Genomic DNA, 25,009 nt, shown 5'->3' with positions numbered 1-25,009 from the left:
ACAGCTCTGACATTTTTAGGATAAAACACTTTTCTTCAGTAACTTTCCATTACATTCCCTCCTTTTTATCCTTAAAAATGCTTTTACACTACAGAGTCCTCATAGGGGTCACCTGTTGGATCCCAAGGCTCCTCAGAGTACGTCATAAACAGAGCATATTGATGAGTAAACATTTTAATTACCATAGATCGAAGCATAGGGATCGAAGTCATACAACAACACAACACTACAATAACAGGTATGAATAGTTTCAAGAAAAACATTCCCCATAACCCAAATAACGATTTTAACCAATGAAAAGAAGGGGAGCTCATTGTTAATGCCCCGTTCTTGATTTACTCTGTCCTTAAGTTCTTTCAGCTGGTGTATTGAGAGGGTGAGGTTCTCATGGTCATCATCATTAGCAGGGATATACAGTACGTACAGCATGAATCGCCTATCAGAGCACACACCCCTCCAGAGGCTGCATTCTGGAGGTTTAGCACAAACCTATTTTGCAACACCATCAGCCTGACTCTTCTTAATTCTTGCTTAATTACGTCGAGGCCATCCAGTGTTATATTAATAAAGGTGTACATTTCATAGCAGGTTATTTGCAGCTAGCGAGCATTAGCTACAGATTGAAGACAGATTGAAGACCATACATTTCAAGAAAAGTCCCTCCACAGGTTGCGGACTCAACCTACCAGGAGAGGCAGTACAATGAGGCATCAAGCTACACACATAAGAGGATGCATTTGGTCGAGTTCTTTTCACAGTATAGTTCATGTAATGATACCACAAATTGTCCTGAAAATCAGCCAGTCCAGTGGGGAAACAACCTCTCTCCTTTGTCTGCTTTTTGGAACTGGAGTAGTCCCGTTTGGGCCTCCAGTAGCTCTATTGTACCTTGCCAGTCAGTACTGTTTTTTGGCCCTCTGCAACCATATAGTTGCCCACTATTGCTCTAGATGATAATGGCACCTCCAGTTCTGTTGACAATTTAACATTGAAAATAATTTTTAGCCTGTCTCCTCCAAACAGGTACAGAGTACACAGGGAGTGGCTGATGAAACAGTTTCCTTTCAAAGGTCACTCTTGGAAGAGCAGGCATACTGTAATTATCTTCACCACTTTAATACACCAGAGCAGAAGAGCAGACAAAGGTAAGAGTTCATTCCTTAAAAAATGAGAAAATTAGAATTAGAGTGATAAAAGAGAGGATGCCATTTGCACGTTTGGTTATTTGTTTTCATTTCAGTAGCTAATAAAGTCAAAGATCTGATTCAGCTGTTCCACTGTTGCACAAACTGTGCACAGAAGTGCTTGATTTTCTCTCTTTTACATAACCACCTCACTGTTTGCATTTGAGTCCTCTAATTTGTGTTTCACCGTTCATTCTGAAGACGTCCTCTGGATACAATTTGTCCACTCATAAACTTCTCACTTACAGACTAAAAATAATCTGTTCCTGTCAGTGTAGGACTTCACTTTGATCACAGAAATGTATTTTGATATTCAATCTCACTTTTACAGTATTGGTCTCATATTTGACTACACAGGATTCATTAAGTAACATAAACAATATTTGCTTTTTATGAATTTGTTATTATTTCATGTCATATCTCTTTTCCATGTATATTGGAAAGATCATACAAATTCTATTTCTCTACAAAACGTCTTCATTAAAACCGTGTGTTTAAAAAAAGTGTTGGTAAATTGTACTTGCTGTAATGTATACTTAGCAATTTATGGTGCCAACCTATTCAAAAACATCAGAATAGTACCTAAATTGGTTACTTGTTTATGTCTAGTCATGAGAACTTGGAACAAATCTGAGCATTTTACTTGTTTTACTTGGAATTTAGTTTCACTTTCACTTTTAACTTATAAGCAGAAATTGCAGAACTAATTGTTTCCTGATATTGTCTAGAAGATGTACAGTATATGGTGTGTGAATATACAGGTCACTATTGATAAATCAGTGAAAAATGAAGGGCAGAGAGACACGCTATACCGTGGGTTTAATTTAGATATGTTTAGTATGAAAAGTAATTCATGGGAATTATTTGGTTTGGTTTGATAAAGTGGGATTTACTTGGTCAAATATATTCCTCTTGAAAAATATACCATTGTAGTTTGTGGCTTTACAATCTGCCTGAAGAGAGGTCTTGTGACATTGTTAATATGGCAACAGTTTCATTTTCATTGTGTAATCTGTGCCTGCGTTAGGGCTTTTGTAAACAGTTTTAGTAACTTTAAATATTGCTTCATCTTAATATTAAGGTGAATTAAAAATGCAATGTAAGGATTTTACATTTTATAGAACATCTTCCTGCAGTTCTAGGATTGTTTCATGTACAGTATATAGTTTTTCAAAACTTCAGATCTTTGTACCAGTAAAACTAAGACTATTCAAAACAATTTAAAATTGAATTATAAGAAAGCATATTCTAAAATACAGAACCAAGTCTTGCAAAAGTAATTAAATCCTTCCTATGTTGTTCGATAGTGTGACATTTTTCATCAATTTCCCTACAGGATTAATAAAGTATTATGTATCTATTTTTAAATCATGTACTGCATGTCTTCTTCTTTTTCACAGCCTTAGTCCCAGACTGTCCTGGGGTCAGCTGCTTTGGTTGCTCTTCTCCACTTCTCTCTGTCGAGCACATCTTCCTCACTCACTCACTTCACATACCTCCATATCTTTTCTCACACAATCTATCCATCTCTTTCTAGGACTGCCTCTTCCCCTGTTACCTTCCACCTTAAATTCCATTACCCTCTTTGTTACTTCCTCAACGTCCCTCCTCATGATATGTCCATACCACCGTAACCTCGCCTCTCGCATCTTCTCAACTACATCCACCACCCTACATCGTCTATGGATTTCTTCATTTCTGATCTTATCCTTCATTGAAATCTGCAGAATCCATCTCAACATCCTCATTTCAGTTCTTCTCATCAAGTTCTCTTCCCTCTTTCCAACTGCCAAGCATTCAGCTCCATATAGTAGTACAGGTCTAATCACAGTCTTGTACATTTTGCACTTTAACTTTCTAGGAATTTTCCTGTCACAGATTATTCCAGTTGTTCCATCCAGCTTTCACTCCTTGTTTTACTGCCTCCAGTGTTTCTCCTCCCTTTACCAGTTTTGATCCAAGGTATTTAAAGCCATCAACCTGTTTCAGTTTTCCTCCATTTGTCTCCTCAACATTGGTCATAGTATCTCCTCTTCTCTCCATTACCATAATTTCAGATTTTTCTGCATTCATTTTCAGTCCACCCTTTTCCAGACTCCTCTGCCATTTGAACACTTTCTCCTGTAGTTCTACTTCTGAATCTGCCATTAGTGCCACATCATCAGCAAAGATGAGTTCCCAAGGCACTTCTGTTCTTACCTCCTCTGTCAGTGTGTCAATAATGTTTATAAAAGAAAGGACTTAGTGCTGATCCTTGGTGTACACCAACTGTGATTTCAAACTCTTTTGTCTCTCCCCGTTTTGTGACCACCTTCGTAGTTGCATCTCTATAGGTTGCTTGAACTAACTTCACCATGCTTTCTGGTACTCCTTACTTCCTCAAGCACCAATACACCACCTCTCTCGGCACACGGTCATATGCCTTCTCCAAGTCCAGAAAGGCCACATACAGCTTTTTCCCTTTCTCTAGTGTCTTCTCCTGTAACTGTCTCATCACAAAAATGGCATCTGTTGTGCTTTTCCCCGCTGAGAATCCAAATTGTGAGCTGTGGATCCTGACTATCTTCCTGAGTCTCTTGTCCAGAATTTTTTCCAGGATTTTCAATCCATGTTCCAGAAGTTTTATTCCTCTATAGTTTTTACACTCCATTGGGTCTCCTCTCTCCTTGTAGATGGTAACCATACTGCTTTTTGTCCATTCTTCTGGAATTCTCTCTTCCTTTGCAATATTGTTTAGAAATCTCGTCAGCCACTGAATCCCCTCTTCGTCGAGTTTCTTAAAGTGTTCTGCTGCTGTTCCTGATGGTCCAGTTGCTTTGCCCACTTTCATCTCTTTGATAGCTTCTGTCACTTCCTTTACTGAAATTTCTTGGATTGGTCAACACACTACGTCTGCCTCCACTAGGTTCTCCCTCTCATTTTCTACATTTAACAGATTTATGAAGTACTGCTTGATCTGTTCTTCTTTAATCAAGACTCTGCCTTCTCCATCCTTGAGTACTGCCACCCGGATAATATCTTTTTTCTGTCTCGCTCTATGTTTAGCAATCTTGTAGATTTGGTCCTCTCCTTCCTTTGTTTCAAGTTTCTCATACCATTCTTTTCAGGCTCTTTCCTTTGCTCTTGCTACACTTCTTTTTGCTACCTTCTTTAGTCTCTTATATTCTTGTAATTCTCCAGTGCCATCTCTCAGTGCCTTGTATGCTTTTTCTTTTCCTTCAGTGTTTCCTGAACTTCCATATCCCACCACCACTCTTCATTTTCCCTCAGTCTGCCTCCTCTTGTCTTTCCACAAACCCTGGTAGCAGCCTCTTCTAGGATGTGGCTCATCTCAGTCCACTCTTCTTCAACTGAAGGCTCCTCTGTTTCCTCTGTGTTGTTTTTCATTTCTCTCACCAGCCTCTTGAAATCTACTTTGTTTTCTCTCAGTTTCCACACTTTTGTTCATGCTGGGTGTTTTCTCTGCTTTATTAATGAGAACAAAATTCTCATTAATAATCCTTCACAATATTGAAGGATTAATAATCCTTCAATATTGTGATGTCCATCACCAGTAGCCTGTGTTTTCTGGTAACAGCTTCATAGGGCAGGACTTTAGCATCTTGGACTTTCGCTCTATCAATTCTTCTCACTTATATGTAGTCTATTTGGGTATCATGGTCTCCACTCCTGTATGTCACCTTTTGCTCATAATTCTTCGTGAACCCTGTGTTCACTGCAAACAATACAGGAGCTTGGAGTGTTTCTAGTAGCCTTCCTCCTTCTTTATTTCTCTCTCCTAGCCCTTTCTGACCATGTTCATCTGGATAATCTGGGCATTTCTCTCCTAAATGTGCATTGAAGTCTCCTCCAATTACCACCATTTCATTTCCTGGGATTCTGCTAACCACTTCTTCGAGATCTTCCAAGAAGCTATCCTTTTCCTCCTGTGGTCTTCCTACCTGTGGTGCATATACAGAGATGATATTCCACAACCCGCTCTCAAAAGCCACCTGTACATTGATAATCCTGTCTGAGTGTCTAACCACCCTCACTATCTTGTCTGCTAGGTCTTTGCACACTATCACACCCACTTCATTCATTTTTGTACTCTTTCCAGCGTATAGAATCTTGTATCCCTCTCCTAGGTGTCTTGAGCTGTTTCCTTTCCACTTGGTTTCTTGCACACACAAGATCTCCACTTTTCTCCTTGCCATAGTTTCAACCAATTCTCTCCCTCTCCCTGTCATGGTACCAGCATTCCAACTCCCCACTCTCATTGACTTAACATTCCTTCCAGGCCCCTTCACTTTGTTTCTTTTCTGTAGCCTCCACTCTACAGTTTTCCCCACAGTAGCATAATTTCCATTAGTACCCTGTTGGGACACAGCACTAATGGCGGCCATTGTTAACCCGGGCCCCGACCGATCTGGTATGTGCTTTGTGTTCTTTGAAACCATGGTTTTGGCAAGATGGTTTTACGTCGGATGCCCTTCCTGACACAACCCTTTTAGTCGCCTCTTACAACAGGCAGGGATACCCAAGAGGTATTCTGATCCCCCTCCCGAGGGACAAATCATGTACTGCATGTGAACTTTTTTTAATACTTTTTTTTTCAGAACCTGAATTTTGAAGATTTCTATGTTTTAGTAAATGTCAGTGTTGATGTTGGATAATAAGGAGATAAAACTGTAATCTGCTGCTTGCACAAATATTCTGATCTGTGAATTCGGTATTTGCTGGAACCCCTTCTAATAGTAATTACAGCCGCAGGTCATCTTGGGTAAGTCTCCACCAACTTAGCACCCTGGCTTGATGCAGTCCTTGCAATCTGCTTGTCAGATTGCTGAAGCTCTCTCAAGTTGCTTGGGCATTGCTCAAAAACAGCAGATTGCAAGCCTTTCAACAGATTTTCAGTATAATTTTAGTTAGGACTTTGTGTGGGCCACTTGAATGACATTCACTTTCTTATTATACACTGTAGTGAAATTTTAGTTTTTTGGGTCATTGCCCTGCTATTTTTGAAATCTTCTGTGTTGTATGTCTGTATGTTGCTGTCTGACTGTTCCTATCAGTCTTCGCAAGCTTCCAAGTCATTGCTGAGAGATAAATATCATAATGCTGCCAGCACCACACTTAACAATAGGGATGTGTTAGTTAAGTGATGCACTACGTTTGACAATTGTCAGGGAGGACCGGACTTCGGAGGATTGGGATCCTATGCGAGGGTCTTCAGATTAGGAAGGTTAGGAGTAGAGACGGGATGCGAAGACATGGTCGAGTACTAGTGCTGGGGTCAAAATCCAGGAAGGTATCAAGGGTTCGTTGGTACCAGATGGGGAGGCGAAGGCGTAGTCGAAGGGAAGTGTTGAGTAGAAATGCCGGGAGTCTAATTACAAGTTTTGCGGGTTGGGAACGTATGAGTACGGAGCTCAGGGAGGAGACCTCAATTGTGAGCAAGGAAAGGAAGACTAGTAAGGGTTTAAATAGTGCTGAGAAGATTGGTGTCTGAACGTTTAGGGAGAGAAGAGCTTGTGGGAATGTGGGAGCGTTTACATGCGCGAGTGCGATTCGTGACAACAATAGGGATGGTGTTATTTAAATGATGCATTATGTTGGGTTTGTGTCACATGTAACAGTTTGCCTTTAGACCCTTAAATTCAGATGTGGTCTTATCTCTCCACAAAACCTTTTGCCACATTTTGCAGGGTCCTTCAGGTGCTGTGTTGCAAACACCATGCTGACTGGTATTTAGCAATGGCTTTCTTCATTCTGCTTGGTTTGGAAAGACATCGTGATGTACTGTAGACAGTGTCTGAGTGGTGTGATACATCATGAATTTCTTCATGATTGTGAAGACTGCCCTAACAGCAATGTTCAGAGATATATTTTTGAGCCCTTCTCCTGACTGTGCTCTTTGATAACTTAATCCTGGATTTACATGAGATAAACAAAAAAGAAAGCATCAAAAAATAAATCTACATGTATAAGTCAATCAAACTAACTACACATTTCCTTGTTCCTTGATATTTTTTCTGAGTCTCGAGACAAATTAAAGGTTCAAGTGAGGTTTTACAAGGAAGTAAGCAGAGGTTTGTTCAACATGATTTTACCCTCCAAAATGTTATCTGTGAGGTTTATGATATTATATCAGATGCACAATACAAAGGATATATTGTACATATTACAAGCATGTGGTGGCCATAAAATGGTTGGCAGTGCACATTCTAATTGCTTTGTTCAAGGCTTAATGCAGAATGTTGGCAACAATTGAGGTGTTTGTCTGCAAGCGAGCAAAGAGGAAGGAAAACACAGATGGTCAAAGGGGGTTGGTGGGTTACTCTTGTTAATTAACTGGTTAATAGTGAATCATTAGAGGCTTCAACAGTCATAGCATTAAAATAATCAAACAGAAAAAGATAGAGAGAAACAGAAAAGATACAGAGAAAAAAAGAACCATTGCCCCATTCCTCTTGTGGTAGGTCCTTGTTTTCAGTGGTTGAGACCAGGTTCTGACTAGGTAATCTAAGCTTTATTCTAGAGAGTTTGCCATCTTTAGGGAAATTCTGATTTTCTATATTGTGGAATTTTCAGTTTTGAAATAAAAAAAATTATCTCCTACTTGATACATTTCTAGAACAGGGAGATTAAATCCCATGTTGCAGGAAGGGAGATTTAGTTGTATCCATGAGTTGTATCCATTTAATATATTGCAGGTTATTCTTTTTGTAACCTGATAAGGTGCTGAGTAGTTAATTCAGTTTAATTTACATTTTGTGTTTATGGATATATAGAAATGAGTATATAAATTTGATGACAATCCTTAAAGGGAAGGACTCAGTGGAGTTCGAGATCTGTAAAACAGAAAAATTCAGGCAGTGAGGAACCCTCCCTCAAGTTCTGAAATATGTATTGACTGTTATCATGAAAACTGTAATGAACTGTAAGAACATTCCCTGTATACCAGTTAGGGTAAGTAAAGGTCTAGAGTAGTAGAGATAGTAGTAGTAGAGTAGTTTATTGTCATATGTACATATACCTTGAAATTCTTAATTGTGCTGATCTCTCGGGACATACCCACACCAGTCAACACCACACAATGTAGACAACAGGAACAATAAATATGTTGTGGGAAAAAAAATGTAGTAGTGAGACATAAAATGGTAGACTGAGGAAGAAGTGTGTAGTGCAGATGTGTATCAAGGCAACGCAGCTAGCTGTTAAGGATGCGTACTGCAGTGGGTTAGAAGCTGTTCGTGAGTCTACTGGTCCTTGCTTTAACAGTGCAGTTCCGCTTGCCAGAGGGTAGGGAGGAGAACAGTTTGTGAGATGTTTGGGATTTTGAATGATGGATTGGGCGACAGCAAATGGTGTGAATCTCACCGATTGTTGGTAAATCACATCCTATAATCTTCTGTGCCGTTGCCACAACCCTTCATATTGCATCACTGATGCCACTAGTGAGGACACTTTCTATGGTGCTGCTGTAGAAGTTCATGAGTAACCGCTTCCCCATACTGCATTTCTTTAAGCATCGCAGAAAGTGAAAGCACTGTTGTGCATTTTTCAGATTGACTACAGTGTTGTTAGTTTAAGCCAGGTCGGTGGAGATCTGCAGGCCGAGGAACCTGAAGCAGCTTACAGTTTCCACTCCTAGAGGGCGCTCTACCTCTGTCCTGTTCCTAGTTCCTTGTGATTATTCATGTCTTTCCAGTGTGTCTTGTTGTGTAGCCTATTTACATCCTGTGTCTGCTCTGCTCCTTGCTCAGCATTGAGGTTCAGATGTCCTGAGACCCGCCTAGCCCCAGATCGCCCCACATCCACATCTGGCCTGAGGGCATAGGATTCTATACCGACATCGTCTGACCCCCTGAGCCTGGGCTAACCTCCGTGTTGCCCCTTTTACCACTACGGATAGGATCTCTACTGCTCACCATGTCATTCCATGACATGCCTTTCTGACATCAATAACAGAATGCTGAGCCTACACTAGACCCTGTTAGCAGCTTTTTAAAAATTTTTGTTTCCTGGTTTTTTTATTTTTATTACTCCTGGTTCCGGGCTTCCATGCCCCCTGCTCTCCTTATCTGTTCTGAGTTATTTTTTACGTGTTGTTTTTTCCCCTGTTCTGACAGTTGTCTGCCCACATAGTGGCATCACCGTTGGTCATATGAACATATATATGTCATATTTGATTTGATATACAGATACAGCCATTCAAAATGCACGGTACAACCCCAAAGTTACAATGTTTTAACTTTTTTCTATGAATGCTTGCGATTGTTATCATAGTAAAAGAAATGCATACTTTTTAGAATTTGATTAATAGGGAATATAATATGGAATCGCACATCTAAAGAAATTAATTATATACTTATATTCTTATAACTCACATTATCACAGTAGTACACTTTCTTTGTAAGCATCTGTATCAATTTGACTCATTCAAATTTCCACTCATTCAAGTTTCCTCAATTACTTGGAAACTTTTTGCTTTCAGCTACAGCCTAAGTTGTTAAGCAGCATGTTGGTGTAATGGGTTAGGTGTATTCCTTGCACACTAGAGGGTGGCTGTTTGGACCCAGCTGTTGCTTTGAGTCTTCTTTTGACAAATAAATAAATATGTCTTTGCAAAAATTAAATACCAAACATTATGGAAAATAATATATCTATATTTATTATTGTTCTTATAGTGGTAATAGGCAATGGACTGTCATGTACTACGCTGCAACCAGGAGCTTAAAACCCCAATCAGAGAATTACTTTGTTTCTCACAGAACTGAATTTATAAAAATAGTCCACTATTATAGCTTAAAAAGCATTTAAACACGTGTTTGCAATTTTAATAAATAATAAAAAATAAATGAAAATAGTGTGAAAATGTCTTCTCACCTCCTTGCCCCCTGGGGGTAATGGGGACTCTCCATTATAAACGTAAATGTAAAGCCCCAAAATAAATACACTGTAGTAAATAATGTGTTCTACATTGACCTTTTTATTAAGTGATAGACAAAAAGCAGGGCAATGACTTTCTCTGCAAGCTTGTCGAAGAAGTAGGTAGGCGACTCAAAGCTTGAAGCCCAGCAGCAACAATAATTAATACAGTGTGTATTCCCCTGTCACGGTATAAAATAGAACAATGCAGAGTACGTAACGTGGTTATGTACCGGTAATGTTTGCAAATGCTGCGATAATTGTACAGTATATGTTTTTGGGAACATATTTGTTTTCGAGCAGGCAATTGCCGTAGAGTGTTTTGGAATATACACACTCTCCCTGCATAGTTATCGATAATGAAAATGTCTCTGGAATAGGCATACTGTATAAATGATAAAGCAGAGTATACGAAGAAAAAAATATCACAACAGGAGCGCATCTACAACGGAAAGCAACTGGTTTGACATGTACAGTAAATGTGGTGGTCACAGTCTGGGTGTGGCAAGTTTCGGCTGTTTCAATCTCTTAACGAGTGTTAAGAAAACAGGATATTTGATTGCTGGTTGCCTTCTGTTAAACAGCAACAATGACAACAGTGCATACTGAAAATTCCTTCCCATCCCCTAGAACTGTTCTGTTTTATTCTATTCTACTCTACATAACATTACACAGCGGGGTGTTGACAGTCCTAGCCTTTGTGAGAAGTACGGAGCTGTGTTACATAAAGTGGCTGCAATGGAATATACTAGTAGGTAAAAGTTCATTCCAAGCTGGAAAGAAAAGACACAACGTGTCTCCGTCCAAGATCATTTATTATGAATAATATCTTCTGTATCGCATTAAAATTGGAAAGCTTTTCACAGGTGTAAATCCACCTATTTTCTAACCCTTTTATCCAGGACAGGTAACAGTTTCACCCCTCCCCCTTCCCTCTGCCTGTCCATTTTTGACCATTCTGTGTCCGAATCACAGCAGAGAGAGTAGGGAGAGACAGAAAAAAAGTTAACCCTGTTTTTTTATAGTCAGAAGGCTTCAACTGATGAATAAAAAATATAGCATAATGCCTTCTCGTGTTATGAAGTCACTTCCACCTGGGATCCGCTTTATTCACACTAAGGTTTCGAATAATGCAACCAGGTAATAGATATTGTTTAAATAAAAGCTGTGAAATGTTTCACAAATCGCAATCTTTAAATCTTTAGGTTGCACGCTCTGTGTCATTTACGTTTTTATTTAATTATTAATATGACTTAACATAGAATACGAAAAACACAAAATTGTAATATAGTGTACATAATATTTACTATTTTATTTTTTTTTAAGTCTTTGTTAGAAGAAACAGTGTATTGAACGCAGATCGCCTACATAGAACCCCTATCGCCAAAAACTGGCTGCTCAGAAACACAGCTGATATGAACAGCTTAATCACTTAACTCACTTAACTGTGAACGTTTTGTGATATTTAGAAATACCAACAAATTCAATATAGTGTCAATAATATTTACTATTGATTTTTTCAAAGAAATGTTTATTTGTTAAAAGAAAACTCATATTAACAGCTGGGTTTGAACCCCCAACCTCCAGCATGCAAAGCATACACCTAAGCCATTACACCAACACACTGGTTAACAGCTTGAAGTGTAGCTGAAAAGTGCAGGCAAAATGTTTTCACGTACTCACAGGTGAGAGTTAAACTGATGCAGATGTTTACAAAGAAATTGGACCACGGTTATACTTTGAACTTACAGCCTGTCCAAAGTCACTCATTATTAATACTATTAATAATATCTTTCGTATCTCATCAAAATTGGAACATTTTAACAAGTGTATGAGGCGATACACAACGTGTCTGGTCAATAACTCTTTAGTGTACAGAATAATTTCCGCAGAGTTTCACAACCTCATCTCATCATAAACAACAGTCACTGGCTTACTTGAAGGTGACTTCACTGTCATGTGACTTCAATTTGCATGTGAATTTTAATTGTACTGGACCATAATTTGAAATAACAAGAGGATGAATAGTAGTGGCCTTAGTAAACTGTAAGATGTCATACAGTATGTAACCAAAAAATAATCTAATCTAGAACAGGAATTATGTCTGCTAGAGAAAAAAGTATAGTCCTTCTCACTAATATAAAGGGTTCTCCATACATCTGATAACGTATCAATTAACTTTTGAAGTGGCTGCTTTGAAAGGCTGCTCCCTGTTTTATCTATAGTAGGTCTCATAACCACATTAAAATCTCATCCAAGGTATAGAAGTATCTTTAAAACATATGAGTCTGGCTTCTATTTCTATAAAAATACAGGATTATCTAAGTCCATATAGTAAATATTGACAAGCTTGAATTTTATAAAAAATAAATCAACCATTTTGATCCTCGATTTTATTCTCTAACACAAATGGTGCTGTTTTTGTATTCGTATGGTGACCTCCCCTTGAGGAATTACTAGAACAATAGACCTGATCGACCCAGTCCCAGCAAATATGATAAACATTTGAAAATTCTAAGTGTTTCTTGCAGAAAAGCCACTTGTGTTTTGAGAATCTTACACCATTTGGCTGTATTAGCAGCTTTTACATTTTAAGTCACAGCATTAATAGAATTATCCATCTTAAAACCTCAATTCTAAATAAGAAAGGAAAAGACTATCCATAACATCCATCACAGTACCAATTAGAACAGTGATAATTAACTCCATCTCCTAAAATAAGTCCTCTGGTGGGTCCTCATCCCCCATCACCCCACCTGTATTCCCTCTCAGAATTTCAGTATGGCTCTTACCATAGTGGAACATTTTTTTTTCCTCACCCTCTCAAACTAAATTCAAACAAATTACTTTTAACCTCAACTCATCTTTCATAAACAGTTTTACCCAACTCCTCGGTTTGTAAAGTACATGTCTTTTTCATTTTTTTTCTATTTTCAATACATTTTCTATTTTTTTTAATATTTTGCTTTATCCCTTTGCTTCCATTATAATAATATTTCTTCTAATTCTTCTACACTGTTAGTCCATAAACGATTCCTTTAGACGCATGTTATCATTTTGCAGTTTTTCCGTGGTATGAGTGAGTACAGCGACTTTGTCACTTAACGTTTTATTCTCTTTCTTCGATTAGTGTTTTATTGAGGATAGTGTTTCTTTTAATTTACCAGTGTCACTAACAATTTTCTGTAGCAGATCCAGCTTCTGCAATTTTTCAGATATGGAGGATATCTTTTCAAATACGTAGATATCAACTGCAGACCCTTTACTGGCTTTACCCTTGTTCTTCATAGCCTGATCTTCTCAACTTTGTCTGTGCTGTTCACAGGGTCTAGCTGAAGAGATCAGGGTCACCAGTGCCCACCTGTGTGTCTATGATGAGTGACGAGTCAATGGAGCCACCAATACAGTTTGGAGATGGAACCCTTGACACTGACCCCAGGTGAGGTCACTGTTGTCCATCATCTCTCCCTTTCTTATTTTCTTTGTTCTGTGAAAAGTTTAAGAAGTTTATGAAAAATAAATACCTGAAAGCTGAAAACTGCTAAAAAGAAATGTACAGCTAGTATTTTCTCCTGACTAATGGATGAAAAAGTGTGTATCCACTGCAGACACGATCAGATATACACACAGGTTGAGGAACAGAGAGCTGTAATTAAATACAGAAGTAATAAGAAAGGACCTGGATACCTCAAAACATGTCTAGCCCTTGAAGTTGTGTGACATCATATATGACAGACGCAGAGATCTATAGATCCAGCTCCCTGCTGTGTATTCATGAAGACCGACCCTTCAACAGATCAACCACTAGAGTGTGGAAAAAGACACTAGGGCACCCTGTCCATTTGCACAATAATGTGAACCTGGTTTTATTGAGTTGAATTCCTTGTCAGTTGCATTGGCAGCAGATTGAAGACAACTTGATGATGATGGATGGCAGCTGCAATTACAATTGTTAATCTGGGGGTTTCCATTACACTGTACTGTAATTATTTGTGTACAAAGTCCAGCCCCTCATCCTCACAGTGGAATCTGCCCAGAGATTCCTGTAGTCATGTGGTTCAGAGTCAACATGGTGACCTGTATTAGTAGACAGACACTGGTAGGTGTAGGTAAACACTTGATACCCACATTGTATACTATAAAATAATGTATTCTAGACAATATGGGAAAGCAATAGAACAGGCATACAGAATGTTAGGTTATTTAGTTCAAAGCAAAGAATTTGTTGAAGGATCTTATGTTAAAACTGTATAAAGCACCAGTGAGGTCTCATTTAAAATTGTGTACAATTTGTTTGAATTTGAACGCTGTGGTTACAAACAGATCACGTCTCTGCAATTAGTCAAGATACAATCCTGGAACAAAGGAATGTCTAACAACTGAACATTTCTAATCTTATAAGAGTGGCTAAGGGGAGTCTGATTCAAGATTATAAAATCCTAAAGATAATGACACACTCAGTCCAGTGGCCTGAATCACTATGAACAGTGATACAAAATGTGAGAGACATGAGTTGACACTACAGGAAAGGCCATTTCAAGCTCAGGATGGGAGGACCTTCTTGACACAAAAGGCTGCATAAGAGTGAAACACACAACTCAGCCATGTGGATGTTACTGATACCCTTTCAAGAACAGCACAGTCTGAGAGACTTGGATCAATTAGCTACCAACTAGCAAACAGGCTATACTGCCTGAATGAGCTCTTCTAGTGATTGTAGTTTAGCGCTGTAAATGTGGAACAATACTTGCATCTGCTGGATTTTCACATTTTCACATTCAGGCTGTGTTGAATTTCTGCTGCGTTTATACGATGGATTAATGATAGTCAAAAACATACAACTCCCATGTCACTCTGCGTACAGTATTTATAAACAAGGCATTTCAGAAGCCTAACATTCTGTTCATCCAGACAACCCCAGACTGCTACTAAGCATTAAACTCTTAATGCATTAGAGATAATGCATAAGAGGCCACATAAGAGATAAGCTGCCTTCTAACTAAATATAAAGCAACCTGCAGTTAAATCTCTCTCTCTCTCTGAAACCCGGATGCCACAAAATAAAAGAGAGCCTATGTCCCTACCATAAAAATACACCCTAAGCAGGGCAGACGTTTCTAACTGAGGTATCTTTTACCCAGGAAACCAAAGTTCCCTAAAAACAGAATAGCATGCTCTCTCTAACCTAGTTCTAATGCTTAGCTCCAGTCAGGTCTGGTTTGGATGATCATGAAGTAGGGGCTCTTGCCTGGCACAAGCTTCAAGTCCCAACTCCTGCGCTCCTCTCTCTCCTCTGCTTGCCTGCTTCTTGTTTCTTCTTCTCTCTGTGCTCTTAATGTGATCTTATATTGATTGTGTCTGTCCTGCTCCTTGACAACATTAATCAACTTCCCCATGTATACTAAGGTGAACTTTACAATTGTTTTTCCTCAAGGGAGCCCAGACCTCAGCAAACATCCTCCCTGCTTTGAAGTTATAAGTGTTTACTCTGTCAAGTGTCAAAACCTTAATCTAAAATCGAAGAGACACTTCTCAGCCACCTAAAGTTGTAACAATACACTACTGATGTATCACTTATACCTACAACATCACCAGCTACATGATCAATATGTAAATTCAGTTGAGCAGTTAAGTTGATAAGTGGGAAATCAGCCCCAATACCAGCACAGCCAGTCCTGAACATCATATACTGTAGGCAGCAGGAGAGAACCACTTGAACACTGAATGAGACTTTCTGTAGAGATGCACTTGGTCACAGTACTTCAGACCAGTGCCCAGATACAGAGAAAGGAGATTAATGGAAAGACTGTGTCTGTGCTGTTCACAGGGTCAAGGTGGACAGGCCAGGATCACCAGTGCCCAGCTGTGTGTCCATGAAGAGTGACTGGTCAATGGAGCAACCAATACAGTTCAGAGGTGGAGCCCTTGACACTGACCCCAGGTGAGGTTAATGTTGTCCATTGAGTGTATCTGTTAGCAGGTCATGAGATGAGATTTTTTGTGAACTGGATCATCTCTTCCTTTCTCATTTCCTTTGTTCTGTGAAAAGTTTAAGAAGTGTCAAAAAACACAGAATAGCATGTTTTTTCTAATATGGTTCACATACTAACAGTAGTGTTAGAGAGGGCTGCTAGAGCAATAGGATCCTATGCTGGACTCTAGAGTGGAGAAAACACTGAGCAGAATCGCAAGGCAAAAAACGAAAACCAGGAGGCAGGTGAGTAAGTCAGTACACAGGGTGGCGAACAGGAGGCAACAATCCAAATCACTAGGCAAAAATCTAATCCGGGAAGCAGGCGAGACGATCGAAACACGGAGGCGCAAATGGGGAAGCAGCAATCCAAATCACTAGACGAAAGAGAAAACGAAAGACAGACTATGAGTTCTAAAACCTGAGACAAACAAGAGGAAAACCGCGCACTAGGGAGCTCTAGGAGAATCCGCAATAGTGAGCGGGGAAGTGAGGAAAAAGGAGAACTAAAATACAGACGGAAGAGAAGGTGATTGGCGTTACTTGCGGCGTGAGCTTGTCTTACCGGGTGTGTGCGTGGGAATGCAAGAAGAGAGAGCGGCACGAGTGGAATGCGTAACAAGTAGCTAAAGTCAGGTATGGTTTGGATGTTCATGAAGTAGGGGCTCTTGCCTGGCACAAGCTTCAAGTCCCATGTCCTGCGGAATCTTCTCTCTTCTCTGCTTGCCTGCTTCTTGTTTCTTCATCTCTTTGTGATCTTCATGTGATCTTATATTGTGTGTGTCTTTCCTGCTCCTTGACAATCATTAATCCACAACTTCCCTATGTATACTTAGGTGAACTTTACAATTGTTTTTCCTCAAGGGACCCCAGACCTCAGCAAACATCCTCCCTGCTTTGAAGTTATAAGTGTTTACTCTGTCAAGTGTCACAAACTTAATCTAAAATCGAAGAGATACTTCTCAGCCACCTAAAGCTGTAACTATACACTACTGATTTATCACTTATACCTACAACATCACCAGCTACATGATCAATATGTGACTTCAATAGAGCAGTTCTGACTCTCCAGTTTAAAAGTGGCTCCAGAATCTCTGAGCTGCTCCAATGTGGAAAACGAGCAGAATCACCCTGGGGTTCAGGCTCATGTTCACAAACTGGGACTGTGTGCTGCCCCCTGTAGGCTTTTTCCATCAGGCCATGAAGAGGAAAAGTAAATGTGTGGGCAGGAGTTGAAGTGGGAGAACAGTCCCAATACCAGCACAGCCAGTCCTGAACATCATATACTGTAGGCAGCAGGAGAGAAGCACTTAAACACTGAATGAGACTTTCTGTAGAGATGCACTTGGTCACAGTACTTCAGACCAGTGCCCAGTTACAGAGAAAGGAGATTAATGGAAAGACTGTGTCTGTGCTGTTCACAGGGTCAAGCTGGACAGGCCAGGATCACCAGTGCCCAGTTGTATGTCCATGAAGAGTGACTGGTCAATGGAGCAACCAATACAGTTCAGAGGTGGAGCCCTTGACACTGACCCCAGGTGAGGTTAATATTGTCCATTGAGTGTATCTGTTAGCAGGTTGTGAGATGAGATTGTGTGAACAATTTCCTTTATTTCCTTTGTTCTGTGAAAAGTTTAAGAAGGATAAATACCTGACAGCTGAAAACTGCTGAAAATAAAATTAAAATTTTAAAGCTTGTAAAATGGGTGAAAGAGTGTGTATCCACTGCAGACATGATCAGAGACATACACAAGGTGAGGAACGGAGAGCTGCAATTGAATACAGGAGTGTATTTTTAAGGAGTGATGAGCACTCCTGATCATGTGTGACACAGGCAGAGATCTGTTGAATCAGCTGTGTCTGTTTCAGTGCTGGTGTGTCTTGATGGCTTGGTAGACATCCTGCATCCTGAACACTCAGCACAGAGGGTTCTGGCCAAGTCAACCCAGTGCAGGAGTAAGAACATGAACAACCTGGATTATCTGATTGTCCATTCTGATGGACATGAATCAGAAAGAGACATCCAATCGTCTGGCCATCAGGCCACTTGATCGAGGTCTCACTAGGTCAAGATGTGTTTAGGCTCATGTGCAGTGATTTCTCCACAACAAAATGTCACACACAGGTATCTCATAACCCTAGCATGTTGTCCAGATAATGTAGAGACGAGATAATGGCAAAACAAGCAGGATAGTGATGTCTTTTGACAATCCCATTCGTTTCTCAATTTCTCTTTCCCTATTTAATGCCGAGGCACCACTTTAACAGTGCTTCGTCATTGTTCATTTCACCCCCTACACTTCCTTTCTGTTTGGACAGACTACATCACAGGACAGCGTTTAAGAAAAACACACATTCCACATGAAGAAAACATGCAACTGCAACAGAATTACAATACATTCACATGACAAAGTCAATTTACTTTTACTTTTTTGTGGGTATGAATCTCCTCCTGTCCTCAGCTCTACATGTGGTTGTGTGCATCTCAATCTCTCCTCCTGTCCTGAGCTGTATCTTCCCCACTTCTTGTCTTGAACTCTTTATGGGTCTGTTCCTCTCTTTTTTCTCAGGTCCTGAATTCTTAAACTGTAATTTTTTAAGGAGCGATATAGTGAGTGTCAGGAGGGCTTTATGACTCTAAGATAAAGGTACAATGTGAAGATTTACATTGCCTTTGCTTATAGGTCTGCTGGGCATGGATTGTCCTGTTATTTCTGCACTGACAAGAAGATGAGAGCTGTGAAATACTGTCATGTCTGCCCAGCCTCCTACTGTGAGACACATGTCCGACAGCACTACACGGTCCCAGGCCTGCAGAAACACAGTCTGGTGGACATCAGTGGAGACCAGGAGACCAGACTGTGTCAGCAGCACCACAGAGCTCTGGAGGTGTTCTGTAAGACTGACCAAATTCTCATCTGCAGTCTGTGTTCAGTGCAGGAACACATGGGCCATGACACCATCTTTAAGTCAGAAGAGCAACAGACACAGGTAAGAGGCTTCAGTCACTCATCTGCGATGAGATCAGACCTTTGCTGAAAATTGACATTCTTTTCACCTGCTGATTCTCAGTGAAACTCTAAGGGCTGAGTGACTCTGTGCTGTGCCATCTCTTCCCTGAGCTCACAGAGATCTGTAGTGACCAGTGTGACTGAATTAATACACACTCATCACTGATGGCAGTTGAGTGTCGTGTGCTGTTTTATTTCACACGTACTGTACAGTGTAAAACATTAGTGACCAGAACTCAGTATCTCAGTACAGAAACACTGAGGGATGGTCTCTTACTCTTACTGCGGAACTGTTTCCACTATAGATGTTGTCCTTCTCTTTCTATGAAAACTTTAGATCTATTGATTTCTTTACAATCTGCCAATTCTGCCTCTTCCTGAAGTCTCACCCCTTTCTCTGCTCTTCATGATCAGGATGTGGGAAGAGCTGTGAGTGACCTTACAGATGAACTTGAGAATTTCCACACAGGAGGATTTCAGGAGACTGACCAAACAGGTTAGTGTATGAGAGTGTCTCTCAGGAGAAGAACAGACTAGGTCAGTGTATGTGAATGAGTTTGCTTTGGTGACTGTTACTGTAGGATGGATTCTAAATATGCAATATACACTTTATAGATACAACACTAAAACATGCATTACAAAACAACAAGAGTCAAAGAATATATTTATGAATCTGTCTGTTGTAATATGAATTGTTTATTGTTACTCAGGGATTAAAGATGAGTAAATAACAACAAAGTTAAATATATATCAACTACTCATTGATATACCTGTGAAACCGGTTTAATTCGTCACAGCCAGCACTCCCGAAGAGAGGGGGGTTGTACTCGTTAATGTCTTAGCACAAAGCAGAAACTTCTTGTATTTTCCGATGACATACAAGTGGAAAGATTACAGATTTTAATCATCTTTTTCTGAACCAGGGAAAATCTGATCATGTTTCTCTATAACAATAATAAAAAACTTTATTTTACATATCACCTTTAAAAGTGGCATCTCAAAACAATACAGTAGATGTAAGCCACAGATTACAAAGTAAATACCCAGACAAAAGCAAACGCGTTTTTAATAAGATGCTTTTATTCGTTCATAATCCGACGATCTCAGGAAGACTAACGGGGGTCTGGCTTTTTTTCCGGAAAACTATAACTCTGGTCTTGTCTAGATTGACTGTCAGTGCCCAGGTCTGACAGTGCTGCTCCAGCCTCTGTTCTGTGGGCGACAGCAGGACCAGTTCGTCTGCAAAGAGCAGGAACTCGCTTTCTGTAATTAATGCAGATCAGTAAATCAAGGGACAAAACACCCGGCTCCTCAATGGGCTTCGACGTGCTAATGCGTTGGTTAAACAGTCCGGGTGTGGCAATGTTTTTTATTATTGTTATAGAGAAACATGATCAGTTTTTCCCCGGTTCAGAAAAAAAGATCTGAAGTACTGTACTGTATACTAGTTTGTCACTCTTCTCATCCCCTCTTTGCTAAATGGCTTTTGAATAGAGTCACATGAAGATAGAGGTGAAACAGCCCTACACAGCCCTGTCGCAGTACACGAATATAATTATATCTTATTAATTTCTTGAGATACGGGATTCTTTTAATACAGTCTTTGCTGTGCTCTAGAGGATCCTTGTGATATTTCAAGCTCTGGTTGAATGATAAGTGTCGCAGTTTAAATAATTTTCGTAGTTAGAAATTATGGAATGCTCTGTTAAAAGCAAGGGAGTTTTTATGTCCGTTGCAGTTTTTTTGCAACATGAATATAATTATATCGTTATTAATTTCTTGAGATACGCGATTCCATATTATATTCCCTTTCAATCAAATTCTAAAAGTATGCTTGTTGACTCCGGTATCACGTTAGTTAAAGACTTTGATGCTTAAAATGTTTAGGGAGAAATGGAATACTGGTGTGTATTTTTTCTTTAAAGTACCGAGACCAGCCATATACTGTATGTTTAAGTTCCAAAATTAATATTGTTTATGGCCTTCACACGCGTTGCAGTATGCTCCTATTCTTTTTATGCTCAGGTACTAAGATTTCCCTTTAGTGGTAAAATTCCATATAAATATTCAATACTTAAACGGGCACAGTTAAGACATTAAATATACATATACATACTGTATACAGTACAGTTTGCATACGGTAATATGTTTTTGTTCCTAAATCAATCTCTTTTATGAGCATGTGAAAGGCATGGTGAATCAATTCTCAAAAATTACTGTACTTTGCATGATTGGAAACAAATGCATGATTGCGAAATGCTGTGGTGTTACTTTTACAAAGACGGTCAATGAAAAAAATAATGTGGACCAGGGCAATACTTTGAGTTTACACTTACAGCTTGTCCAAGGTCATTCATTATTAATACTATTAGTAATATCAGATCATTGAGGTCTTTCCTTTACATAACTACATTACAGGTTAGTCACAATTTTCAGCAGAAAAGCACATGATGCAGAAGATGTAAGAGGATGTAGAGCCTTATGTAACACAGGAAATAGGTGTCCCTGTATCAGGTCCACTCATAGCCTGCTTTGTCCAGGACTAAAACACTCTATTTCTTTCACAGGCTCCCTATGCAGTATATTTTGTCTCTTTAAATTGTCACCTGCTGAACATTGTGCTGAAGGGAAAAAATGGTCAGTAAATAAACAGATGAGTTTATTGCATGCAAGGAACAATAAAGCCAAAGTCTTGTATCCCGCAAGAAACAACAAAACCAAAATATTGTTCAAAGTGCTGGTACAAACTTTAGGTTTATATATCCTTTCATTTCCGCTTTTGACATCACTCGTTATTATGGTAAAGGGGGGAGGTCACGTGTTTGGCCAGTTTACAGCTTTTTGGCTAAATGGTCAGGGATTAAGTCCCCAGGGAGTTACCTAGCTCTCCTAGCTTGCATCTGGAATCCTTATCAGTTCTCCCTCTCCTGCCATAAACTCCTGTTGCTTAGAAGTCTAATCTTTAAGCAGAAAGGACATAATTTAACCCCCATCCTTACTTTTACTTCATTCCCCCCTTATAAAATATGGCATACGTCAGAACTGCCTATTTTTTACACTACAATGTCAGGGCAGATCTTTCCTTTCTAGATGTACAAACATGCATTACCATGATATTGTGCCTTCCACGGTTACAACAATTTAGATATGATTGATGTTTTTGTACAAGTGATAGTTACAATTATACATATAAAACAATCCTAATCCTACAAATAAATAAAGTCCTACCCCAGGACCCAAACACAGACCTCAGCCATGTGGAGATCTATCAAAAGGATCTTGGAATAGCAATATTGACCCAACTTTGATTATAATTTTTTGGCTGATAGATATGCCAACACCCGGAATGTATTGATACCATCCCCAGTAATGCTCCTTGGGCCTAACAAGCACACTGTTGGTCAACCTTAGGAAACATCAGACACAGAAACGGCAACAACATCCTTTTTTCTGTTCACTCGGTCTCTGGTGCAGTGACTCGGTGAAAGTGCGATGCATGGATCCAGTGATCTCATCCTGTCACTCAGATGGCACAGTCAGTAGTTAGTGGCACTTGATATGGTCCCTCCCAGCAGGATATCTCTTGTTCACCTACACCCACTCGCCAGGTATCCGGATGTGTCTCCCCTCTACTGGAGGTCCCCAAGTGTCCAGCACCTGTTCACAAGCCCTGTGCACCGCTTCAGTTAACAAAACCTACAATACTGTAATAGAGAGTTAGTCAATTCAAAAGTCCGTTAGCCAAACTTGGCCTTCACGGAGTTTCTTTGGCCACCTGTGATGATCTCAAATGGGCTCAGTCTCACAGTTCCATTTGCCCCAGCTCGCAAACTGCACAGGACTGCAGGTAGAGCATCTACCCACGGTGTTCCTTCAGTTGATATTTCCTTAGCTGGTCTTTCAGACTGTGGGTGATGGAAGCAATGTAACTTCCACCTCACCCCTTGTGAGGCGATTACAGCCTGGCACACCTTCCCAGTGTAGTATGCCCCTAGATCAGTATACAAGGGGCAGGGCAGTCCGCACCACGGGATCATCTTTGTCATACACCTGTGTATCCGCCAGCATCAATTTCTGGCTACAAAATGGCATTGGGCTGTGAGAACATGCAGGGCATCTGGTGTGCTGACAGCCCCATACCCTATTACCATGCAACCCCACCTTCTTTTCACATTTTTTCTACCCACATCTATTAGAGGGCTCAACCTGAATTCTCCCTTTTCCCCAAAAGAGGTTTCACAGGGGTCTCAGACTCCTGCTCTCCCAGTGCCGCTCGCCTGGCATCTGCATCTGCAAGGTTGTTACCTTGAGATACTGGAATTCTTTATTTATTGTGTTATTTACACCTTACTACAGCTACTTCAGTTGGCAGCTGTAAAACTACAAATCAGTTCAGAGACAAATCCAGTATTCTTAACTGGAGTCCCTGCCATTGTGAGAGAATCCTATTTCTCCATAGCCATCCAGAATTGTGGCCTACATGCAACAAATACATACATTATATACATATACAGTAACCCTTTAACATCTTTCTCTTTACAATCTCCCATCAGTGCTCTTAACTGGCTTGCTGCGCTGAGGCAGTGGAGAGGCATTTTCCAGTCGTTAGCACCTCGAATTCTATTGTAACAGCTCAGCCTGTTCTCTGTTCTCCCTCATGCACCAGAGAGGACCCATCAGTAAATAGTATTACATTTTCTTAAATTTTCACGGTCCCCCACCTTTTGGCTACAGCATCTAATGGTATAATAGTGCCTACCTCCATGCTCCTGTATCAGCACAGCTGCCCAGAACCCTTTTTCCACACTTACATACAAAGGAATGGTTGATCCATCTGAGGAAACCCCAGTCTCAGCACCTGTAAGAGAGCTTGTTTCAAATTATTACAGGCGGCTTTTGCTGCTGGAACCAAGGCAATCTTGGCTTTGGACTGCTCTCCCCCCTTCAGCAGATCTGTTAAAAGTTGTGCTCACCCCGTAAAAACATTGCACCCAGGCCCTGTTAAAATTACACAATGCTAGACACAAAAGGGCCTTATCATAACTGCTTAATATTAGACACTCTAAACCTGAAGCAACTCAGACTTGTGGGTTTCCTTGTCAGGGGAAGCACTCAGAATACCATCAACATACTGAGTGATCACAGTCAGTTGAAGCCACATGATACTCTGTTCTGGATAGTCATTCCTTGTAATGCATAACGCCCCAACCGAAAAGATCTGGGATAGAACCACCCAAATTCAGGTGATAAGTGCACGTAAATGTTAGAATCAATGTTAAAATCTGGTAGTCAGCACTCCTGTGGCCTCCTGCCATCTCCCCATATACATTACTCACTGTTGAACAGTGTAGGGAAAACCGGTTCAGGGACGCCAAATATGTAATCATAGTGGCTCTCTGAAGGCACCAGTTCTGTAGGGTTTGGGCATTTACTGAGACAATTATTAATTGTAGCAGTAAATCACAAAGTTTATTCTTTTGGTGGCTTTAGAATCCAACCATGCGACATAACTCAAACAACGCGCACACACAGGTACTAACACACGAGGATACATTTATTAATACATAGAATATGCATGTAAACCTAACAGATCTTATCGAGAGGGTTATCAGAATACAAAAGGTATATATTCAATCAGTTACAAAGTGTTACACATATCAAGAGGACATACGTTCAGTATATCATTCATTAAGACCGTTTCGTAAAGTGAACTTGGTTACAACTTCTACATTAGATACTCAAACAAGTACATAACTCTTAGGAATTAAATTGATATCAGCTGTAATGCATTGAAGTTGAATACTCATCCAATCTTTGGGGATTCAGATCTCCTGCGGGCACAAAGAAACAGTTGCAGGCTGTTGCTGTCCAATCCGCGCTCTCTGGCTCCGTGCCAGGCTGTGCTGTGCGGCTTGCGACGGTGCGCTGCT

General features: G+C 40.0%; 1 protein-coding gene across 1 annotated transcript in view; it reads left to right on the top strand.

Moving 5' to 3' along the window:
• The first annotated feature begins 1,069 nt into the window (after positions 1-1,069).
• Positions 1,070-25,009, top strand: part of LOC148646879 (interferon-induced protein 44-like) — a 506,117-nt gene continuing 482,177 nt past the window's right edge. Inside the window, exons 1-6 of the mRNA XM_088608952.1 lie at positions 1,070-1,145; positions 13,423-13,536; positions 15,925-16,038; positions 17,493-17,606; positions 18,753-19,059; positions 19,494-19,575. Coding sequence (XP_088465078.1) covers positions 13,469-13,536; positions 15,925-16,038; positions 17,493-17,606; positions 18,753-19,059; positions 19,494-19,575 — 685 coding nt within the window. The 5' untranslated portion in view covers positions 1,070-1,145; positions 13,423-13,468. The remainder of the gene's footprint in view (positions 1,146-13,422; positions 13,537-15,924; positions 16,039-17,492; positions 17,607-18,752; positions 19,060-19,493; positions 19,576-25,009) is intronic.

This window comes from Lepisosteus platostomus, chromosome 16, assembly GCF_059453375.1.
Source record: "Lepisosteus platostomus isolate fLepPlt1 chromosome 16, fLepPlt1.hap1, whole genome shotgun sequence".
Classification (NCBI taxonomy): domain Eukaryota; kingdom Metazoa; phylum Chordata; class Actinopteri; order Semionotiformes; family Lepisosteidae; genus Lepisosteus; species Lepisosteus platostomus.
This window is presented reverse-complemented; position numbering and strand designations above follow the sequence as displayed.